The 24,095-nt window shown below is 41.0% G+C and overlaps 1 protein-coding gene across 1 annotated transcript; it reads left to right on the top strand.

Moving 5' to 3' along the window:
* The first annotated feature begins 4,450 nt into the window (after positions 1-4,450).
* Napg (NSF attachment protein gamma) lies at positions 4,451-20,105 on the top strand. Its single transcript, XM_042683705.1, has 12 exons — positions 4,451-4,607; positions 6,496-6,563; positions 7,972-8,056; positions 8,656-8,673; positions 9,260-9,290; positions 11,347-11,456; positions 11,590-11,656; positions 12,222-12,292; positions 14,163-14,241; positions 16,719-16,798; positions 17,112-17,241; positions 18,498-20,105. Exons 1-12 carry the CDS (start codon positions 4,552-4,554, stop codon positions 18,639-18,641), a joined length of 939 nt encoding a protein of 312 aa, XP_042539639.1. The 5' UTR covers positions 4,451-4,551; the 3' UTR covers positions 18,642-20,105.
* The last annotated feature ends 3,990 nt before the right edge of the window (positions 20,106-24,095 follow it).

Here is a 24,095-nt window from a genome sequence, read left to right on the forward strand (position 1 = left end):
TAAACTTTCTATTATTTTTATAGACTATGAGTGTTCTTTAAGTTTTTTCCTTGACATTTATTTGATTCTAATTATACATGGGAGGAAAGTTGTAAGAGATTCATTCCAGGAGATTTTAAAACATAGTTCAAGCCCTACATATCTTAAGAAATGCATGCTCCCTGCAATATGACACCTCCTGGGAAGGCCCAGGTACACACACTTGCTGCTGGTCCCAAGAGTTGGCTCAGGCCATCACTCCTTTCAGGTCTTTACTAAGAGGGCCAATAAGGAAGCTGCTGTCCCCCTTATGTGCTGTCAATCTCCTCATTATCTACTTCATGTCTCCCAAAGCATTCAGCACATACTGGCAGCCTGCAAATCCTTCCTGAGTAAGAATGGAAACTCCACTCACACCAGGTAAGGGATCTTGTCTGTGGCAGGTACAGGACAGTACCCGGCACATAGGAGCTGCTCTGCACATGTCTTCTGGAGCTGCCTAAAGAACAACAACAACAAAAAAGACAGACCCAGTTCATAGCTCTTCATTTCCAACAATTCCAAAGGGTACAATTACTGAGGAATTTTTATGTAGTTATGTGCCAGTTCGGAGACTTGAACTCAGGGCCTGGGCATTGTCCCTTAGCTTTTTTACTCAAGGCTGACACTGTACCACTTGAGCTACACCTCCACTTCTGGCATTGTTTTGGTGGTTATATGAAGATAAGTCTCATAGACTTTCCTGCTTGAGCTGTCTTTGAATCACAATTCTCAGATCTTAGCCTCCTATGTGGCTAGGCATACAAATTTGAGCCACTAGAGCCCAGATAATTTGGAAGAATGTTTTTAATAAAGATAGGCATAAATAATAATTTGCTACTTCAATTCTGCACAATTTGAACTTGCAGAAATGTAGCCACATGAATAGATTTTCTTTGAAAAAAGCTGAAGGATTATAAGTATGTTGAAATCCTCTAACAGACATGTTTATGGGATGTATTTCTGCAAAGAGGACATTTATAGATGAAAACCAGGTTATCTACACATAGTGCATTAAACATATTCAGGATCCCACTGAACCAAACTGGGAAACTAGATTTCTCCTTTATTCAAAGATAATCAGCAAAGTAAGATCTGTATCTGTCCTTTTCAAAATAATATTCATCAAAACAATTATGTTCCTAAAGTAGATGTGGAGCAGATCTATGTGATTAAACACTTTCAATATTGCCAGGGCACTGTCCCTTAACTCTTCAGCTCAAGGCTAATCCTCTACCACTTGAACCACAGCACCACTTCCAGCTTTTTCTGCTTATGTGGTGCTGAGGAATTGAACCCAGGGCCTCATGCATGCAAGGCAAGCACTCTACCACTGAGCCACCCTCCCAGCCCTATTTAAGCCCTTTTTAGCCCTACTGTACATAGGCATCCATACTCAGCTTTGTGAACAAACTAGTGAAAGAAATCACTCATGTGGTTATGAAAATGAAATGTTGCCAGAAGCTTTGACTGTCATTGAAAGCTACCATAATCTCTACTGTTTTAGCACCTGTGGCTGGTCAAGATATGTACAGGTGGTGCCACCATGTGTTTACTAAGGAGAACTGCAAGACTACTGGAAGGGAGAACACAGGAAGCCACTCTCTAGCCAATAGGGTGGTTTCTCACTGACTCCCCTTTGGGCCCCTCACATGGTTTGACTACTATGTCTGGGCTGCTCAGTTATGGGAAGACACGTGCCTGTCATCAGATCCTCTTTGCTTTTCTCTATTTAACCTTGATGTGGTGAGTTGCATCATAAAAATGGTCATTATCTAAATCATTAGGAGGATTATGTCACTGTTGAGGCAGAGATAAGACTATCACAGGTTTTTATGATTCTGCCTCCTCTGAGGAAGTAGCCCACAGTATATCCTCACACATTTATGTTGGCTCACAATTCCTGGTGGTTCTATTCATGGTTGCTTGACCTCTTGGGACATCATGGTAGCGTGGTGTGCAGAAGAAGGGTGTGCAGAAGGAGGCTGTTCTCCTCAGAGGACAGGAAGAAGAGAGCTAGTAAAGGGACTCAGAGTACCACCTTCAAATTCACACCTCAGTGACATACTTCCCCAAAGCTTCAACTCCTAGTTTCCAGATCTCCCAAAAGAGCACATCTGCTGGGGCCACACATTCAATACATGAGCCTGCAGAAGACATTTCAGTATACTAATGTACAAGATAGTGGTAAATGGGGAAAATAGAATATTATTGCCAAAGGACTAGTGATTAACCAAACTTTAATAATACGTGAGCTCTTATGTTCCCCCAGTTAAGATGTGTGGTTCAGAATGAGAGAGAAAAAAGGACAGTTAGTGCCTCCAGATACTGCTGAAATGCTTCTTCCTGCTCAAACACTTCTTCCTGTAATGCCTTGGGTGCCAGGGCAGGGTTTGCGTGAGCCACCAAACAACCAGCACAAAGCCCAAGGTAGGAGATATGGGAGAACCATCCTCTGAGAGAAGTCTACTGAACTGTTCTTGGGCGCTACTTTCTTTCACAGCTTTCCTTTCACTTCAAATAAACTTACTCTGCCAACAGGACTCACTCCCCCAGCAGTGACAGAGACTTGTTATCTCATTGAGGAAGGTGGGTGCCAGCATTTTGCTTCCTGGCAGCTGCTGAGGCCAGGGGAGGGAAGCAGGTTGTACATATGAGGAACCTGGTGACTCAGGCGCAAAGCACTGTCAGAGAGGGAGGCTCACCATGCGACCTGTTGGCCAGCAAGCTCAATTTCCAGTCTCATTCCCACATTGAGGTGCAGCATGTTAGTTATATCCAAGTGGCATTTGGAAATACATGCTTTTTTTTTTAAATTTAATTTTATTTGAGAACATACTGTACAGAGGGGTTACAATTACATGGGCAGGATAATGCATACATTTCTTACCAAGCATTGCAGCCTCCTCCTTTGTTTACCCTTCACTTCCCTTCCCAGCCTCCCCCCTCCCCCCCACCCAATCCTTCCCCCCCTCCCCCCCCACACCAACATTGTAAAGCTCGTTTTTGACATGACATTTTGTACTTCTCATTGTTGCAACAGGTCCACCTGAATCCTTAAACGACTTGTTTGTCCCCATCTCCTCCACAAGTTATACTGACATCAAATATAGTGAAAGGGGGGGGGGGGGGTTACACTGTGGGGGAGGGACATACAAAGCAACAAAGAAATAATCTTATAAATGCGTTAGAAACACATGCATGAAAGAAAAAAAAACATTAAGATACATATTTAAGGGTTCGTTTTCCTAACATCACATTATCTGACCTTTTCCGCTTGACTCATACCTATACTAGATATTGCAAATAAGGGAAACCATGGGACCTATGTTTCTTTGGGCCTGGCTTACTTCACTTAATATAATTTTTTCCAAGCCTTTCCATTTCCTAACAAATGGGGAAATATCATTCTTTCTGATGGAGGCATAGAATTCCATTGTGAAGCAATACATGCTTTTATTGACACAGAATACAGAAAGATTTTAGGAGAGAAAGGATTGGCCAGAGGCATTCCTTGGGCCAAAGAGGATGGTTGGTATTGCAAGAAAAGATTAAGATGAAGCCCAGGAGACTTTTGGGTTGAAGATATGGAGATACTTCATAATGCCAAGATTCAATTTTATGAGTCGTCGCCAGTGCTTGGACAACTATACAGTATCAGGACCATCATAGGTCCAAAGTTTCTTTGCTCAATTCCAACCTTAGGCGAAGAGAAGTGGGGACATTTGCACTTGTCTCCATTTTATTTCCTCTTGATCCCTTAATACTAGGACAAGTTCGCATGTACCAAACTTCACTTTCTAATTCAAAGGCTTTTGGACACAGAACACTCCGATGACAAGGGGTTATCCTGTTGTCTTTTTCTTTTTCATTCTCTCTTTATTGATGCTGAAATAAAATTAAGTTAGATGTTGTAGGCCCAGGTAGATGACAATTCCAAGATAGCTCAACAGTCTAGTCCGGCGCAGAGTGTGTGTGTGTATTCAGCAGTAAATAACAATTCAATACGAATGAGGGGAAAAAGCATAACGGGAGAACAAATCTGTTCCAGATATAGTACAGGAAGCTTCGAACGTGATAAGTCGTTGAGACCAGCTAACTGTGCCATCTCCATGATGAAAAAGCATTATTTCATGGGTCCGGGGTGTCTGTGGTACTCTGTTGGTTCTCTAGGGCCTAGAAGTTCCAGACACACTTTGCTACGTATTTGTCAAGAGCAAGAATACGCACAAGAACGAAGGGATTTCTCCCGGCCTCTCCCCACCTCAACCCCCCTCCCCCCCTCCCACCCCAGGCCTGGCCCAAACCGCAGTGCGGAGGTCGTCCCTCGCAGTCTGCGCCTGCGCGCGTCGTCGTCTAGCCGTACTTCCGGCAGGCTGCGCAGGGGAAGTTTGAGCGCTCCGGCTGCCCGTAGACGCTCAGCCGTGCGGCGTCCCGGCGTCCTCCGCGGGGTTCCCACGCCGACGCGGCCGAGCTCTCTCCTGGATCCCGAAGACAGCGGCTTCGCCCTCGGCGTCCGGGCCGGCGCCGGCGATGGCGGCTCAGAAGATCAACGAGGGGCTGGAGCACATAGCCAAAGCAGAGAAGTAGTGAGTGAGCGCGGCCGCGGGGTGTGTGCGTGCGCGGGCGCCCGGCCCCGTCAGTCCCGGCGGGTCCCGGCGGCGGCGGCGCGGGAGCCGGGCGCGGCCGCGGGGCTCCTCCCGCGTGTCCTCGGTCTCCAGGTCTCGCGGAGCGGGGCCGGCCCGCGCATGGCGGGGAAGCGGTCGCATCCCGGCCTCGCGCAGGGCCGCCCCACCTCCCCGGGGCCGGGGGTTCTGCCGGCCGGCAGCCTGCCCACCGGGGAAGCCCTCCTCCTTGACCGCCGTAGCCGAGAGCCCCTGGTGTGGACTGCGGATTCACCCGGAAAATTCCCCGGCGCAGCGTCGCCACCTTCCCTGGCGCTTCGCTGTGCGGCCTGCCTGCCGCCCTCTGGAGGAGCGCGCGGGGCGCTCCCCGCATGGCTGCCGGGCCGCGTGCCAGGGCGCCGCAGCCTCTGGCTGCAGGAGGTTGACCCCAGACCCTCCTCACTTACCCACGGGAACAAACCCCCGGCACGTCGCAGGAAGTTCCCACTGCCCTTGGCCGATGCACAGAGGAAGGAGTTAAAGACTCTCCCAGAGGAAATTGAGGGAGGTTCCTAGGGTGCATGCAATTTGAAGGATTTTAGATTTTTTTTTTTTAGCAATTTGAAGGATTTTAGATTTTTTTTTTTACTAATGAAATTGTTGGTAACTTTGAGAAAAAAAAAGGCTTGCAAATCTAATTCTTGTTACAGTGGATACATAACAGAAAATGTCACTTCAGAGCTAGATTCTCTGGACAGTCCCATGCACCCGTCGCAAAATGAAGGGTGTACTTCTGAGGCGCGTAGGGCAAAATCCTCATTTTAAAGCCAGGTTGCTCCCCTGATTCATGTGAAACTTAAGATGGTGTACAACAATTCCTATGGACACCAAAGGTTTTTGTAGAGTGTATGTGCCTGTGTGTTGATGCCATGGCTTGGTACTTTTTTTTCTTTTTTTGCTTGCTCATGACTCCTGCTCTACTCCTTGAGCCTCCGCCTTTAGTCTGGCATTTTGCTCGTTAATTGGAGATGGAGTCTCATGGGCCTTTCTGCCCCAGCTACCTCTGAACTGTTGATCTGTTAATTTCAGCCTCCTGAGTAGCTAAGATGAACAGGTGGGAGCTACTGGTGCCCAGCACATCAAAGCGTGACAGCCACTGAATTAGTTTTTAAACCAATGTATTGCAAATAAGGTGAATAAAGACTGAATACTGACTGTCCTTGGCCTCTAAAGTCAGTAAAGATCCTGGAGGACAGTTTCTCTTTGTTTCCATTGCATGATTCCCTTTCTAATACAGTTATTCTTTCTGTTGTTCCCTAGTGGCTGATTCTCAGCCTTTTACTTCTGTCAGCCTTTCTACTCTTCAGACTCCCTAGGGGATCCTCCCTGTGCCCTTGGTGTGCTGTATGCTGGTGACACAGCTTCTCTGAACTCCATACCATAGCCTCTGAGCTACTGAGGACGCTGCTTCAAGGTTCTTGGGCATGAGTGTACCTTTCAGTTTATCAAAGCATGGATCACTATGCCCAACCCCTAACATTGCTGGTTCTGTAGGCCTGGGGTGGGGTCAGCAATTTACATTTTGAGAAGTTTCCAGGTAATACTGATGCTGCTGGTCTGAGGACCATGTATTGACAATCTCTGCTCTGTTTGGATGTTACGGAGTCATTTCAAAAGGGGGAACATTATGCTTTACAATGAGAGGGAATGAGGATGTGTTCATTCAGAAAGGGTCTAGATGGAGGAAGGCAGGGTGGGTATTTGCACCTGATGGCTTTTCTTTTTCTAAAAATATCTTAATGACCTACATGGTCACTACAAGCAGGGTTCTAACTTAAAACTGAAGTTGAAATGTGCTTTTCTTGCATTCTAGCTTGAAGACTGGATTTTTGAAATGGAAACCAGACTATGATAGTGCTGCATCTGAATATGGAAAAGCAGGTATTTGTGGCTGAAGTGATGTTACTAGAGTACTTTAAAATAATCTTAAGAGTAATATCTCAATGCTGCTTGTAGGAATGTAATAGTTTTGTTGTTTTTAAGGCAGAACAACCGTGCAGAGTCTTGCATTTTTCCCCCTACCTTATTCTATTCAGATGTTTTGACTGAGCCAGAGATTCTGGTTCCTCTTTTTACAGAAATGAGTAGTGGTAATGGTAGACAGTTCCAGGTTTTTGCATTGTTACAGTGCTTTGCATTTGTCTATAGTACTGTGTTCAAGTCTTGCCATATTCTTCTTCTACACTCATTATTGAATAAGGAGTTTTTAAGTTTTTGGTTGTTTTTTTTTAACTTCGCTTCATTGTAAGGAAGCAGATCTATAAATTGTATTTTGGCCTACTATGGTTTTATATGAGCTTAACTTTGATCTACCTTGCTAAATGTTCATGAAGTATAAAGCAGTACGTATATTTAACATCTGTCTCTGTTTGTCTATACATGAGCTAGTAAAGGGAATTTATTAAAAACTTAGCATTTTCATTTTGGAAAGATATGATAGCTACCAGCAGGCAAATCTGTTAGCATTTGGGATGTAAACTACTACAATTTCAAGTCCCTCAAGAATATTTTCAGCTGTTGTAGTGATGGTCCTGACTAAGATTGTAAACTTAGAATAGTGATCATCTTGGGCAAGTACTTTCAGTCAAACTTGTTTTAGAAAAGAGAAATCAGGGACATTGAAACTAACCGAGGGCACTAATTAGGGCCATTCCTCTTCGTTTTGTTCTGATGAGAACCTCTTTAAAACAGCTGACAGTATTTTAGCTCTTCTAGCAATACAGGTAACAGTATAGAAGCAGTGTTTGTGAGTGTGTATTTGTGTTTGTATTTAAGGTGCATGTTAGGCATTTGGTTTCTAAGTATTTAATGAGCTATAAGGATTTAATCATTAAATATGAATCCTGGAAACTGAGGAGCTGCCATTTGCCATAGAGAATCTTGTGTTTGGGCATATCTGAGAGTGTTGCTGTTAGCAGGATTTTTTTTCTTTTATTATTGTAAAGATGCTGTACAGAGGGGTTACAGTTACATGAGTAAGGTAATGAATACATTTCTTATCAAACCCCCTCCTTTGTTACCAAACCCTCCTTTGTTTTTCGGTGGATGTAGCACTAATATGTTGCTACTAGTGACAATTTTAAAAACTTTTGAAAATATTCTTTTAAAGTATTATAGAGGTTATGAGGACATTCTTCTAAGGAGAGAGAATTGTATTTTATAGTTTTAGGAAACCTACTTGAAATTAGTATACTTTTTAATAGTTTGTATAATATGCCGATTCTGAGGATGATTCAACATTTTTAATGATGGAAATAGCAAGTCTTTTTTTTTTTTTTTTCTGTTTCAGCTGTTGCTTTTAAAAATGCCAAACAATTTGAGCAAGCAAAAGATGCCTGCCTCCGGGAAGCTGTTGCCCATGAAAACAATAGGGCGTATCTTTTTCACCCTTTAAAAAAGAATTAAACAATTAGGTGATTTTAACAGCAACTTTTTCCTGTTTTACTACATTTGAAATAAAATGGTTTAAATTAGAATATGATTAGAAAAATTGTTTATTTTTAAACTGAGGGAGCATTTGTAGTGTGCTCATGTCTACATCAGCTCTTAGAGCTGTGTTTGAGAGTTTATTTTCTGGTCATTTGCTGGAGAGGAAGGAGGGATATCTTTAGACATCTGCTAAAGAATAAAACGAGACACAGGTATTGAAAATGCATAAGTTGGAATGTAAAATTTTTAACAGTACAGTCTTTCTGAAATATTTGAAACACAATGGGTATTTTAAAATGTAACAATTATGCATTTTAGGCAGACTCTTATAATGTCTCATAGGAATAACTAAAGATCTATGCAGTTTTTTTGTGAGATAAGCAATGATGAGAGATCTGCAGAAAAGAATAATTTCTGTACTGGTTTGGAGTCATCTTTTGAAACTGACAACTAGTGATGTAGTTAACTGTCTTGTAAAAGTAGATCTCTAGAAGCCACTGATTTCCTCTTTTTCCTTAATTTTGACATCATTACATCCATTCAGTCTTTTCCATGCTGCCAAGTAAGTAATATTATCCATGTTTTTACAAATTGTTATTTTTTAATCAGCTAGTAAATTTTTCCCATACATTTGTAAGTAGTGAATTACTATATATTTAAATAAAATAGTTACTTCCATTTGCTTAAGTTTTCAACTGAATTTTTAAAACTAAGTAATTTCATATTATAAGATATTGGAATTAGATTCAGCATAACGTTTCAGAACTTTTGTATTCAATAGCCTATGAAACACACACTTGAGTTAGAATCTCTCTTTCCCTGTCCTTGTAGTTAACAAGTACTTGTGAAAGTTGCTTCTACCAGGAGTATTTGTTTTAGAATTTAGGCTTAGGTTTGTCAGGTTAGACTTAGAATTTAACCTTCTGAGCCTTCATTTTGCATCTGCAAAATAAAATCCCTTCAACTCAAATGTTTGATATTTCTAAGGTATGATTACCCCATAATCAAAGCCTTGTGACAGAAGCCTAAAGTATCAGACTGTGCCCAAGCTAGCATTCACTTTCCCCACTGGCAGGGCCTTCACCAGGAAATCTCTCCTCCCCTAATTTCATGAAGATCTCATCAGAGAAATTATATTCTCTTTTTAGGGCTTATGAGCAAGCTGGCATGATGTTGAAGGTTAGTAATATTTTGTCAGTACTGTAAGTAAAATGAATTAACAAGGTGTTGAGGTAGAATTTATGTTGAGATGGAAAAGTTTACTTGCTGTGTAAAGACATAGATGGTAAATTAAGAATTCCTGTCCAGGGTAACATCAAAGTTTACATTTTGTGTATCTAAAGGAAGGAATTGTAAGTGTTGAAAGTGAAATGTAAGCAGAAATATATTGGTTGGAACTTGGAAAAACAGGGTTGAAAGCTTTGTAATAGGACAGATATTAATGACGGAACAAAAAATGCTACAAAGGAGGTTTCCCTATATTTGAGACTTTAAGGACTTGTAAATGTAAAAATGGACAAAAATGTTTAGAAATTTTCATGGGTTTTAGAAAGAAAATACTTATTCTGCTTAAATAAATACCATTTTGTCTTAGTTATTGCTATTTTACCTGATTGTTTTCAAATGACAACGTTGACCACCAATGGGCCACAGTTCTTAAAAACACATTAGAAAAAAAATGCACATTAGAAATTAACACCCATCTTATGGTAAGATAGCACATAGTAGTACTGTGTGTTTCTCAAAGTATGTCTGATGGTAATTAAGTTGAAATATTTTCCATTTTTATGTTTTCTACCTTTATAAAAAGTTATTTTGAATTATTTTTAGTTCTTAAAGCTTTTTGAAAACTCAATAAACTTTGTTTTGTATGACTTTTAGAATATTAACTTGCCAATTTTTTTTCAATGAATGCATGCTTCTGGTAGAATATTTAGAAAGCTGGAAAGATTAAGGAATATTAGTACTGTAATTAACAAGTTTAGTTTAAGTATTTTCTTAGCCTCTGACACAGAAATTTTGGTTCTGCACATCTGGCATAAAGAAATAGTGATAACAAGTAGTCATAAGCATGTTTATTGAGAAATGTTAATTGTCTAGATGTTTTCAATAGAGAAATACGTAAATAAGAGTGCTTCCAACTGCTCTGCCATTGAAATGCACCTTCCCCAAAGATCATGCAGCTAAGTTGTTGGCTGATGCAACACCCAATAACAGTCCCTTAGAAACTACAATTTCTTGTTAGCCAAGAGGCCAGGGTTGTGTTCTCCTTCCTGTTTCCCCTGAGAAGTGGGAAGTTCTCAAATGTACCTTGTGCCTTCTATTAGCATATCCTATCTGAATATAGCAGTCTAGCACATCATAATTCTTGTAGCCTCAGTTTATCCCTAGTAGCTGTACTTAAGATTTGAATCTTCCTTAGAAGTTATTATTAAGCATCATTTCTTTTGTTCAAATGTCTTTGAAGTTAAGAAAGGTAGTACTTTAGGGAAAGATAATGGCTAGGAAACAGATGAAATGAATTGCTTTCTGGCATGCTTATTAGATAGTTATACCTTAGAATAATGTTGTAGGAGTCTTGAGCTTCAGACAGAACAGTTTATGTAAAGTAGAAGAAAAATAAGCTAGCTTTCTTTTTTCTTTTTTCTTTTTTTTTGGTCATGGGGCTTGAACTCTGGGCCTGGGCACTGTCCCTGAGCTCTACAGCTCAAGGTGAGCGCTCTACCACTTGAGCCACAGTGCCACTCCTGGTTTTCTAGTGGTTTATTGTAGATAAGAGTCTCATGGAGTTTCCTGCCTGGGGTGGCTTTGAACTCTGATCCTCAGAACTCAGCCTCCTGAGTAGCTAGGAATACAGGCATGAGCTACCAGCACCTGGCTTAGGCTACAGGTTTGGTATAGACCTCTATATAGAAGGGACTTGGTGTTTATGTTTAAAAAATGTAAATACAAAATAGCAAGAAGAAAGTTATTTGACTTCTCTAACTTATATAGCTTCATTGAAAGTCTGCAGTAACCATTAGCTAGATATAGATATTAATGATACATTTCTGATTGGTTACATGTAGCTTCAGTTGGAACATCACCATTTGAACCATTTTAAGTACATTTGTTGTATAATGTTTTCAAGTCATTTGCTCATAAATTAGGGGTAGAATAATTGAATTTCCAATCATTAACTCTGCTTGTTTAACTGGGTACATTTTCTGCCCTATGCTGTATGTTTTGCCTAAAGGAGATGCAGAAACTTCCCGAGGCTGTTCAGCTGATTGAGAAAGCCAGCATGATGTACTTGGAGAACGGTACTCCCGATACAGCAGCCATGGCATTGGAGCGAGCTGGAAAGTGAGTGTGCACACCTGCTTACAGTTGGAAGCATTGGTTCTGCAGAGATGTTGTCTTGATTTTGCTTTTATAAAGTCCTCTGCAGAACAGATTTTTCTGCTTCTCATAAGTCAAATTCTCTCATCTAATTCAGGCTTGTAGAAAATATCGATCCAGAAAAGGCTGTACAGTTGTATCAACAGACAGCTAATGTCTTTGAAGTAAGTTTGAACTTTTTCTCTTCACTTAAAATGTTAAGATTAATAGCATATATGTAAACAAAAACGAGATGGCTGCTTTTTTTTTCTTCTTTAACAGTACTGGGATTTGGGATTTGAACTCAGGACTTTGGCTTGCTGAGCAGGATCTCTTATCACCAAGCCATATCTCCAGCCCTATTTTCTGCTAGTTGCTTTTGAGAGACAGTCTTACTCCCTTCCCAGACCTATACCCGGGCTCTGTCTGCATATTAGGCTTTTCATTATAACTAGGATAATGGGTATACCACTGTGTCTAGCGCTCTAATGAAAAAGGAGTCTTTCAAACTTTTTCTGCAATTGTGATCCTCCTATTCTTAGCCTCCAAAGTAGTTACAATTATAGGTAAGAGCAACTAGTACCTAGCCAGTGACTGCTTTTAAGGCTTGTCTTCTCTGTTAGAGATTAAGTCGTAAATAGACTAGCAAACTTTGGCACCTCATAGTCACTTCTATTACTTTATAAATTTATTGCTGAAAGGTAAGTTTTCCAGACTAATGCAGCCACTATTCCTTCTTGATTCCTTCAGAATGAGGAACGCCTCCGGCAGGCAGTTGAACTACTGGGCAAAGCCTCAAGACTACTTGTACGTGGACGCAGGTGTGCGCTTTCAAACTGTATGTATGCCTCGTGTATGCATGCACGCACGCACACACACACACACATGCCATTATTGGGGCTTGAATTCAAAGCCCTAAGTACTGTCCTTTAGCTTTCTTGCTCTTGGCTGGTGCTCTACCACTTGAGCAACATTTTTGCGTTCAGCTTTTTGGTGGCTAGAGTCTCAGACTTTAAGGCTGACTGAACCGTACTCCTCAGATCTCAGCCTCCTCAGTACCTAGGATTACAGGTGCAAGCCACTGACACCTGGCTTCTAAGTATATTATAAGTCTACATTTTGGACTGGTAAATACTTTTAGATGTAGCTGTTCATCTTTAAATATCAGCTATAGGCATACAAGGATACCCTTGTATCCTGTAGAAAAATTGACATCTAGTGAGGAGACACACTGAATTAAATATTTAAAGATGCACCATTTTTCTTCTGTATAATGCCAGAATTTATCATGCATCTCACTTATTTTGTTGTTGTAGGTCATGGTTTGAACTTGGGTTCTGGGTGCTGTCCCTGAGCTCTTTTTTTTTTTTTTTTTTGTCCCTGAGCTCTTTTGCTTGAGTCTAGGGCATTACCACTTTGTGTCACTGTGCCACTTCCGGTTTTCTGGTGGAGATAAGAGTCTCAAAGGCTTTCCTGTCTGAGCTGACTTTGAATGGCGATCCTCAGATCTCAGCCTCCTGAGTAGCTAGGATTACAGGCGTGAATGACATTCAGCAGCATCTCACTTTTATTGGCTAAGTATGATTCAGCAGCATGAAGGAGATCTGTTATGTGGTTAGTTTTTTTGTTGCTGTTTTGCTAGTCCTGTGGCTTGAATTCAGGGCCTAGGTGCTATCCCTGAGCTTTTTGCTCAAGGCTAGCACTCTATTACTGGAACCACAGCTCCACCTCCAGCTTTTTGGTCATTAATTGGAGATAAGATTCTCATGGACTTTCCTGCTTAGGCTGGCTTCAGAAAACAGTAATCCTTAAATCTCAGCCTCCTAAGTGGCGTTACACATTACCCCAGAATCTTAGGATTAGATACCTTTGCCTATAAAGGTACATTCTTCGGGGAAAATGTCTAGCCATCCCTTTGCTTTCTCTTTCTCGAGACCACCATCAAGTGGAGAATAGGTGAGAGTGGTTAGAAGAGATGAGTGTTGAAGATCAAAGGTTCAGGTGGGCTGGCTTGGTTGACTGGGGCCTGCTGAGGCAGCACTGGGGCCTGGGAAGGCAGCAGACATAAAAGAGGCAGAGAGTAGCCTTGGAGTGCCTGGAAGCCCTTTCCATGGGAAGGGAAGAAGTCTGAGTGATGAAATGGAGGATTGTTTCTGATGCATTTCACTGAGGGGTTTATTGAGTTTGTTAGAAACTCATTACCTGTCATTTGCACCAACACTCAGCACTTACATTCCTTTGTTCATAAGTCAACTTGAAGCCTGATGGACTTTTTGTGTGTATGGGGGAGGGGAAGGGGGGGTTGTGGGACTTCAGCTTTCTGAGCTCTTCAGCTCAAGGTGAGCACTCTTCCACTTGAGCCACAGCACCACTTCTGGTTTTCTGGTTAATTGGAGATACGAGTCACACAGACTTTCTGCCTGGGCTGGCTTTGAACTGCAGTCCTTAGATCTCAGCCTCCTGAGTAGGTAGGATTGTAGGCATGAGCCTGGCAGGAGATTGACATTTAGGAGACAGTCCAGAAAGCCAGATGAGCAGAGCTGATGGGGACATGGTTATGGGGTACTTAAGAATACCTACCTACCTGTCTGTTTCTCCAGAGTCTGTCACATGCACTACAAAGATAACATACACTATGAAGGGATCACTGCCTGCCTTGTCTTACATTTCTTTGTTTGGTTTTGTTTTCAGATTTGATGAAGCTGCTGTCTCCATTCAGAAGGAAAAGAATATTTATAAAGAAATTGAAAATTATCCAACTTGTTACAAGGTATTTGTTGAAAATGCCCACTTTTGCCGGGCGCTGGTGGCTCACGCCTGTAATCCTAGCTACTCAGGAGGCTGAGATCTGAGGATCACGATTCAGAGCCAGCCCTGGCAAGGAAAGTCCATGAAACTCTTATCTCCAATAAACCACTAGAAAATCGGAAGTGGCACTGTGGCTCAAGTGGTAGAGTGCTCGCGTTGAGCTGAAGAGCTGAGGGATAGCACCCAAGCCCAGAGTTCAAGCCCCACGACTGACAAAAAAAAAAAGAAAATGCCCACTTTTGGCTTTACATTAGATAACTCTTCACATTAGAATATATAAATAATGCAAGGATACTGTGGGTATTTGTATTTCTGTGAAATGACACTATTTCTGCCTGTGAATGAGAAAGCCATTATAACCTGTTTCTTGTGGATTGCAACTAAAACTAGAAACTAGAAAGCAGCTATCTACAACTCCTGAGAAACAAAGAAAGGCAGATAAACTGTGGAGGGAAATAAGCAGATGGAAAAATGAGTTTCCCACTTCCTCTTACAGCATTGCCCTGAGAGCATTCACAGTGCTAGGCAGCAGAGGCCCAAGCAATAAAAATGCAAAAGAAATCCCATCATTGATATAAACAGAGAAGGCCAAGTTGTTTTTCTCCATCAGCTTGCTCCAAGGTCAAGCTACAACTGTCATGATGCCTCAGGCCCATCAAAAATAGAGGAACCCCAGTTTCTGGCCAGAGGAACTGGGAAAAGGAGCCATCAGAGCAAAGAGAAAATCCCAATAAGGAGAAAATAGGAAGAGGGAGTCACCTAAGGATGTATGTGGCCCCCACATACATCTTGGCTATACATAGATATGGCAGACCCATAGCAGACTCCTGTACAGTGTTGAGAGAAGGGAAATAAAGCATAAACCACTGAGCCTTACAGGACCAAAAACAAGGCATGGTTCACAGTTTGACTTAACTGAGATGATTGACTGGCTGTTAAAAGCATTTGATACCCAGAGAATTACAGCAATATCACCATAGCGTAATATCCACAGACATCAGGGACATAGTGCATAATTACTCAACACCTAAACCCGGAACTGACCTAGGTTCAGGAGAAAAGACAACTGATGTCAATCAAGTCCTCTTTGTTTTTTTTTAAATGGAAAAAGTTGTTTTTAGGACTAAATATAGTATCTGAAATAAATGACTAGATGAGTGTAATTATAATGGTATGGTTTTATAATGGAGATAACAAAAGATAGTAAACTTGAAGACAGAGCAGTTAAAAAAATAGGAATGAAGATTTAGCCAGGCCTGGGTGGTTCACACTGTAATCCTTTCTACTTAAAAGGCTTAGCTCTCAGGGTCTCAGTTCAAAGCCGGCCTAGCCAGAAAGTCTTACCTCCAGTTAACCACAAAAAGGCAGAAATGGAGCTGTGACTCAAGTAGTAGAGCACCAGCCTTAAGCAAAAAACCTCAGGGACAGTGCCCCAGGACCAGCACCAAAAAAAAAAAATTCTTTTTGAATACTTCTTTTAGATTCAAAACTCTGCAGAAAACAGATGAAGAGATAGCTTGATACCAGCAAGGGTTTATTCAGAGGAGCCTGTAGAGGGGAGCTTCCAGCCAAAGCTAGAGTCCTGTGTCACTTACAGACTGGGGTTGTTTCTAGTGTGTTCATGGGAAGTACTAGTATGGTTTGTCCCATATGAGGATTGACAGAAAAGCAGAGACAGATAACATGCCAAATGAGCCACAGCTGGCAAAAAAAGGGTAAGGTGTTGCATTTGTTAATTAAGACATAGGTTTGGAACCTGACAACTTTATGGGCTGGGCATGGTGGTGCACACCTATCATCATAGAGATGGAGACAGGAGAATCATTAGTTCAAAGTCAGCTTGGGCTACGTGCTAGAGAGCTGGTATCAAAAAAAATAATAATTTGGAATTGCTTTGCTAATAAAATTTGTCATTTTCTTGATCCCATAACTTTTGGCATTGTTGACGTATACGTATTATTATTGCTGATGTTCCCTAAAGTTTTCATTTGTACTTTCTCCTTAAATATTTTTTCAAGAATTCCTAAGTATAATTTTACATTTATGAGCCCACCCCAGCCCCTTTTGATTCTCTTTTTCAAGACTAAGTATAAAGTTTTGAAAAATTCAGGGATTGTGTTCTGGGGATTTGTCAAAAAGTATGGTCCGCAAGCCAATACCACCTGGGAAGAGTTAGGGCTGGGAGAGTTAACAGGCTTGCCTGGGACTGCTCCTGAATTGCGCATTATCCTACCCAAATGTGCAAATGTAGTTTGTGCCATTTGTGTAGTTTGTGTTATCATTTGAGACACATTTGTGTCCTGTAAATGTTATCAGAAATTACAGATCTCTCAGAATACAAACCAATATTCTAAAGGTTAAGTTTCAGTGTTTTAAAGACTGACAGGAAATTGGCTTTATGAAATAGGAGTAAATTGGAATCTTAATTTTTTGTTTTAGAAAACAATCGCTCAAGTCTTAGTTCATTTGCACAGAAATGATTATGTGGCTGCAGAAAGGTGTGTCAGAGAGAGCTACAGGTAAGACCTTGACTTGGAGGTCCAAATTGCACTGGGGGCATTTGTCAGAATTGCTTCTAAGACAGATGTTTCTGGCTCTGAAGCTTCTTTGTAAATCTCCTAGGACTAGGCGTAAACTACCATTGCAAGATGGATAATTGTTTGGAAGAGGGGCTTGTTTTGTACATTGCAACACCCCTGGCCTCTGTCCACTGCATGCCAATGGCCCTTCCACCCTTTGTAACAGTCTGATGTCCATGACTTTGTCACCTCTGCTGGTGGTAGAGAAGCAGTCTTTTAAGGGAAGGTCAAGTGTGGTTGTGTTTTACTTTAGCATACCAGGGTTCAATGGCAGTGAAGACTGTACTGCACTGGAACAGCTCCTCGAAGGGTATGATCAGCAAGACCAGGATCAAGTGTCAGAGGTCTGCAACTCACCCCTCTTCAAATACATGGACAATGATGTGAGTGGGCCATTTTGGCTGGTTTTCTTCTTGAAGGGAAGAGGTAATTTTTTTTTTTTTCCTGAGGGAGGCTTCTGCCTCTAATTTTACTTTTACCTCAAGCTGTACTCATAAAGGGACATATCAACTCCATTTGGGAGATTTGTATGGCAGCCATATTATCGACATTTACTTACTATTTAACTGTGTTTAACCGTGTGCATATTTTTAAACAATTTAGCTCCATTCCCAACTTCCTCTTCCCAGTTGACCTCTGTATGTTTTTTGGTCAGTTGTTTTTAGGCCCCCATCTGGAAGAGACCCAACATTTAGTGCCTTTTTCAGTAAGCCTGTGGGAGCCCTCTGAGGCAGCTAGCAGTGTAATGCACTTGTAAAAGTCAAGTAACGGGCTCTGTCTTCTGCACTGTTGTGAAGAAACTTTCAGTCCCCAAGGAAGAAATAGCCTGCAGAGCACCACGCACAGGAGTGGGCATGGCTCTGCAGCATTCCTTCTCACTTTCCTCTTTCAGTGTATTTGATTGTGTATTAACTTAAGATTCCAGTTGCAGGGTATAATATTCAACTTTCTTACAGTGACACAGGTAGAGAAACTAGTCTTTAGTCCTTTTTTTCTTCCCTCCTTCTCCTTTCCCCTCCCCTCCTTCCTCCTCTTTCCCCACCCCCTCCTCCTTCTCCCCCTCTTCCCCCCCCTCTCGTGTGTGTGTGTGTGTGTGTGTGTGTGTGTGTGTGTGTGTGTGTGTGTGTGTGTGTGTGTGTGTGTGTGTGTGTGTGTGTGTGTGTGTGTGTGTGTGTGTGTGTGTGTGTGTGTGTGTGTGTGTGTGTACTGGAGAAATCATTCTTTGTTTTTGAGACCGGTATCTTAGTTTAGCTTAGACTGGCCTCAGACTGTGATCTTCCTGCCTTATCCTTCCGGATACTGAGGTTACAGATATCACTATCCCTCTCAGCTTTACGTATGATTTTGTAAATTTTTATATATTTTAAAGGCATTCCATTAGCTTACATCCTCACTCAACAGCACTTTATTTTATAGATACTAAAGTATTAACTTGGTATACTCACATTATCTCAAGTTCCCAATTGAGCCACACATTGATATTTCCACAATGTGCACCTGTCTTATCATGACCATGAGACTGTTGGACCGTAGCACATTGCTCAGCATGTTTTTCATGTCACTGGTAGCTAAGACACTGTCCTTTTATGTTAATTGTTGGGGGATATCATGTGACTAGAATGTGTTTTGTCATTTACAGTATGCTAAGCTGGGCTTGAGCTTGGTGGTTCCAGGAGGGGGAATCAAAAAGAAGTCACCAGCAACACCCCAGGCCAAGCCTGATGGTGTCACCAGTGCAGCTGTTGAGGAGGAGGAAGACGAATATTCTGGAGGACTATGCTAGTGCTTTGAGTGCCTAGGAGAAGGGAAAAATCCTGACACACCATTTTCATGGACCTGGGACTTGTGTATGCTTATCTACTTCACTGAGGATGTGATATTGGTAAAGATGGATAATTTTTAGTTAACATTTTTCCTAATCAGCCTGTGAAGCATTTTTTTTTGTTCGCAGTGTAAGAGCAAGAATTAGCCAAAAATGTGTTCACATTGTAATTCAGGTGATTTTAAATTTACAAGCCTAATTCTAGATATATTCTAAACAAAAAGGGCATAGTCCTTTATGGTTTTTCTAATTTATTGTTAGGCCACTTTCTTTGCATTTTTTAATAGTGCTGCTTTTATTGTTAAAAATAATTATGATTTTTAAAAGTTGTTTTGAAAAGGAAATTTACCTCAATGATATCATCCATTTAAATGACTAAGTCTTTCTCAGAGATAAGATTGAAATAGTAGCTGTTTTGAACTCTTCAGTATTTAGCCCAATGAAACATGCATTTAGGCTGGTATATGTGACTACAAAATTTTGAAGTTGCATTTAAAAATGATACTTAAATGTCTTCAATCCTCTCGGAAGCATGGGTATTTTTTTCATCTTATATATAGTGAGTTTCTTCAAATCTTGGAGTAATGGTCATTGATAATCAGACCTTTCATATGAATTCCAAAAATACTATTCTCATCCACTGAGTATATCCATATTTCTTCCTCCAGATAACTTCTGACTCATTTAAAGTTGCAACTAGACCTACTATAATGTAACATGGGAAATACTGTCTTATACCAAAAAATGGGCTGTTGAAAGGCATGTATTTAAAATACTGAGTTGCCAGTGTTTTTATACTTCATTGTTATTTCCTCACAGTTTAGTTAGAAGCATTCCTTTCCCCTTGTCTTTGTTAGGCCCATTTCATAAGCTAATAGGAAGAGTCTGGAAGCAGCATTCCTCTGTGCCATGCAGGCCAAGCCCGCCCTGTTACTTGTACCCTGCCTGTCTCTTTACAGTCATCTTACTGGAATGTGGTATGCTTAGTTTCACTGAACATATCACAGTATTTCTGAAAACACTAAAATGAGCCTCATAGTACTGGTGGTCCCAGCTCTGTGGGCAAGCTTACACAGAAAAGCATCCTCTGCCAGGTGTGCTTGAAGAGCTTACTGTTACTGATTTATTGAGGGTCTGATAGAAAAATATTAACAAATTTTGTGTTTCCATAGGTTACTTGCATAATATGCAAGTAGCCAGCTCATTTTCATTGACTATATTAATATTATGAATAATCTGAATAAAGCTGTATTTAGGCATTTTTATTGAAAGAAATTAATGCAAAAAAAAAATTTCATCAGCCAGAACCTTCTGCACTAGTTAGTCATCTATTTAAACAGATTTGCTAGTACTCAAAGATTTGTTTTTTTTGGGGGGTGGGGGGGTGTCCGATCGTGGGGCCTGAACTCGGCCTGGGCACTGTCCCTCAGCTCTTCAGCTCAAGACTAGCATTCTACCACTTGAGCCACAGTGCCACTTCTGACTTTTTTTCTTATTGCTTATGTGGTGCTGAGGAATCGAACCCAGGGCTTCTTGCATGCAAGGCAAGCGCTCTACCACTGAGCCACCTTCCCAGCCCCCTCAAAGATATTTTAAACTGAGTTTATAGACCATGTTATTCATTACAGCCTTGGGAATCTTATGTTTTCCTCTTTTTTACATAGTGGAAACATAAAGAAAAAGTGATACAGTTCATCTTGGGCAGAATACAGCTTGAGTTTTAAACAATACAGCGGGCTTTAGATAACTGCAACCCTGTTCCCTCCCCCTTTCAGAGTGGGCAGGACTTGAGTAGATCTTCTATGTCAGAGTTACTCTGTGTGGTTTCTAGTAAAGACTTTGTTTTTCATGCTTCTACATTCTATTTTTCCACTTGATAATCTTTCATCTTGATTCTAGTCAGAAGTGAAAAACTTGTGTTTACAACAAGAAAAGAATTGTTTTCCAGAACTCTTAAAGCCCTTGTGTACCAAAGTGCTAATCTGCATGAATATGCTCAGAATTTAGTATTCAGTGATCTGTTATATAGCAAGTGAAGTCAGTCTACAAAATACATTTTAATATATTTATTTGTGAGTATACAGAGTATGGAATTCGTGTATGGAATCTGCTTTATTTTTCCAGCTTCCTAATGAGTAGAATATTAAATGTTTCGAAAATGCAGATGGTTGCTTCTGTGGAAGACAATTATGAAAATAAACCTGAAACAATATGAATATTATTATTATTTAGTTTTTCTTGTTCATTTTTATTCAAGGAATTCTGTTAAGTATTTGTATAAGAGCAGTATTTTTCTACTTTATATTAAGATGATAAAATTTATTCCTAAAACTAAAAAATATTATCACTATCATTAATGAATTTGACTTATTCATATTGAATATCACATCTGTAACTATCCTAAGTAAGTGGTTAAATTCTAGCCAGATAAAGGGATCAAATTAACCATCTTGTGATAGAATTCAGAGAGATGAGTGGGCCCCACCTAACTGCTGGCAGGTTGATTCCACACACCCTCAGGGAGCACACACAGCCTTTTCCTACATGGGTTCTTGTGTTCTGTTAATGGACAAAAAAAAACACCATTTAGCTTGCTGTTTAGTTTCATAAAGCATTGGACTGCAGCATTAAAAACTCTCCCTTAGGTCTGTTTCTGTGGTCTATAACCTTTTAAGGTTTTATGGGTAGATTTGGGTGGACAGAGTTCTGCTTCTACTACAGAAGTGAAGTTAATGTTTTTCCTATTGGATTGTCCTGTTGATTTCTGCATCTTTTTATATTTCATGGATTTTAGGCTGCAATTGAGTACCATTAGTAAACATAAGTCAGCAGATAACTATGATCAGCTTCATAAAACAGCTACCACGACAGACAACATGAGGGTCTGGATTATAGGAAGACAGACTTCATTAAAAAGTCACCAGTTCAGAAGGATCATATTATGTTGCAATAACAACCCTTATCTCTGGTTCAGAATAACAGGTTTCTGTTCATTCATGCCACACATCCACCACAGGCCACCTGAGAGCTCTGCTTTAAGACAGGACAAGGGAGCACTATGGGTCTCAGTAACAGAGAAACAGGAACCCAAGTGGGCCTTATGCTACCATTCAGTTGTTAGTTCCAGAAGTGACACCTGACATATTTACTAGCCTGATAACAGAGGGGCAGGACCATTGGTTGCTTGTGGGCCTAAAAAGAGAGGCAGACCAGGGGAGTAAGAACTATATGACATATGTATGTCTCGTGGTCAGTAGTTTGGGTTAGCACTGGTGGGATTTTACCATAACACACATTTACCTGGATGGCCATTCTCTTATCCCCAATATCAGGTGATTAAACAGATCAGAGGAATTCATTTTTCTCTGAATGTTTTCAAAGTTAAGATGTCTACAGGGAGACAGCTATTGCTTTCCCTGGTTTCTTGGTTGTTACATATTTAAAATGAAAAAAGTCAGTGGGCCATTTGGAGTTGGAGCTTTCCATTCAGTTCTTAAGTAGGAATTGGAATAGCTGGTGAGAACAAGATGTGGCACAGACTTGGTTTTCTAGTTTCTGTGTTTGTGATTTTCATCCTGTGGAGATCATTGAGGCCTGAGAAATTCCTGCACTGATGCCCTGATACCAGAGTACAGAAAGGCAAGAAGCAGCATCTGTCATTGTGAGTACCTTATTAGGTCTTTCAAATCTGAACATCATTGTAATTCCTAATCCCAGGCCTACTATTTATTGAGTACCTACTGTTTGCAAGTTGAACTCTTCTACAACTCCCTTTAAAGTGGCCTTGTTATGTGATCAGATAAGTGTTAATAAAGTGAGAAAACAGAAGCCACATTTTGAGAAATCTAATCTTGTAGTCTATTAAAAGTTGGTGACTGCCTGTCCCAGAGACCAGCAGCCAGCAAATACACTTTACACTGTTAGGAAACTGAGCCATGAAGGCTGGAGAGGAAAAAAACAAAATAATACATACCAACCAACTAGTTTGTTTGGAGCTGAACTGAGAAGAGCCAGAAGACAGGACACAAACATGGGAACATGTGGCATGATGGATGACACCTGAAGTGGTCTGGGCCTAAATAGGGTCAGGTCAGGGGGCGGGGTCACAGGAAACTCCCAGTTCCAGGCACTGGACTGATAAGTTTAGTAACTTAGGAGCCAAGTGCCTGCCCCTGCCATCTAAGGATTCAGGCATGCCCATCACCTGGGAGACAGTGGGCTTCACCTTCCCGTACCATGAAGACCATGTGAGACCCTTCCATCCACCATGGACCCTTCCATCCACCATGGGGCTAACATGGAGCAGGCCAGACCTGGACTCCATATTTCATGAGGAAACTGGCTTATTAAGCCCTCTTGTCTGAAACATCAGATTTGGTCCCTTGGTGGCCTCGGGGAGAGCCTTGTAGAAGGGTTTCTTGTAGAAGGGATGAAGGGTCTCTGAACCACTTCGTATATGAAGATGCTCCCAAGATTTAGCACACAATTTGCTTATCGAAAGTTTTTCACTTTCAGTTGGGCACTGGTGGCTCATGCTTGTAACCTTAGCTACTCAGGAGGCTGAAATCATTTCAAAGCCAGCCCAGGCAGAAAATCTGTGAGACTCCTAACTCCAATTAACCACCAGAAAACCAGAAGTGAGGCTGTGGCTCAAAGTGGTAGAGCACTAGTCTTGAGCAAAGAAACTTGGACAGTGCCCAGATACTGAGTTCAAGCCCCACAACCCTCAAAAAAAAAACAAATTTATCACTTTATGTTTAGGAATCTAACCTGCACATTTTATTGTGCACTTTGTAAATGTACTTTGAGTTGATAATAATTGTTCATATTTGTGGGGTACAGCACACTTCCACTTGAGTATAACATGTAAGGATCAGATCATGTTAGTTGGCATTTCCATCACCTCAGGCGTTTGTCCTTTCTCCTGGCTGTTTTGAAAATTGATTTTAATTACAACATATCCATGCTACAGAATTGAATCACATACATAAAACATTCATTTAGATTATCATAGAAATGATCCTTTTATGGCCAAGTCTCTTTTCTGTGCCTGCATTAAAAGCCTAATTATTGGCTGGGTGGCAATTCTGGGGTGGCAATGCCTCTAATCCTAATTACTCTAGAATCTGAGACCAGATCACAGTTCAGAGTGAGCTTGGGCAGAAAAGTCCGTGAGACTTTTATCTTCAATTAACTAGCAAAAAGCTGGAAGTGGAAATGTGGCTCAAGTGGCAGAACACTACACTAGCCTTGAGTGAAAAAGCCAAGAGAGAATGTGGGACTCTTGGGTTCAAGCCCCAGTATTGGCACATAAAAAAATAAATTGAAGAGGGGAGAGTAGGAAAGCACCACACCTTTCTGTAACCAGAGTTCAAGTTCCAATGTTCAGTTTCCCCAAAGACCGACAAGAGCAAA

The sequence above is a fragment of the Dipodomys spectabilis genome, unplaced genomic scaffold (genome assembly GCF_019054845.1).
Source record: "Dipodomys spectabilis isolate Male_0828 unplaced genomic scaffold, ASM1905484v1 ptg000083l, whole genome shotgun sequence".
NCBI lineage: Eukaryota > Metazoa > Chordata > Mammalia > Rodentia > Heteromyidae > Dipodomys > Dipodomys spectabilis.

Bases quoted from the DNA above. Each gene is read 5' to 3' on its own strand.
- Napg (XM_042683705.1), top strand. From the start codon at position 4,552: ATGGCGGCTCAGAAGATCAACGAGGGGCTGGAGCACATAGCCAAAGCA. The intron at 11,457-11,589 runs GTGAGTGTGCAC...CATCTAATTCAG, and splicing joins GCATTGGAGCGAGCTGGAAA to GCTTGTAGAAAATATCGATC. The intron at 11,657-12,221 runs GTAAGTTTGAAC...TGATTCCTTCAG, and splicing joins AGACAGCTAATGTCTTTGAA to AATGAGGAACGCCTCCGGCA.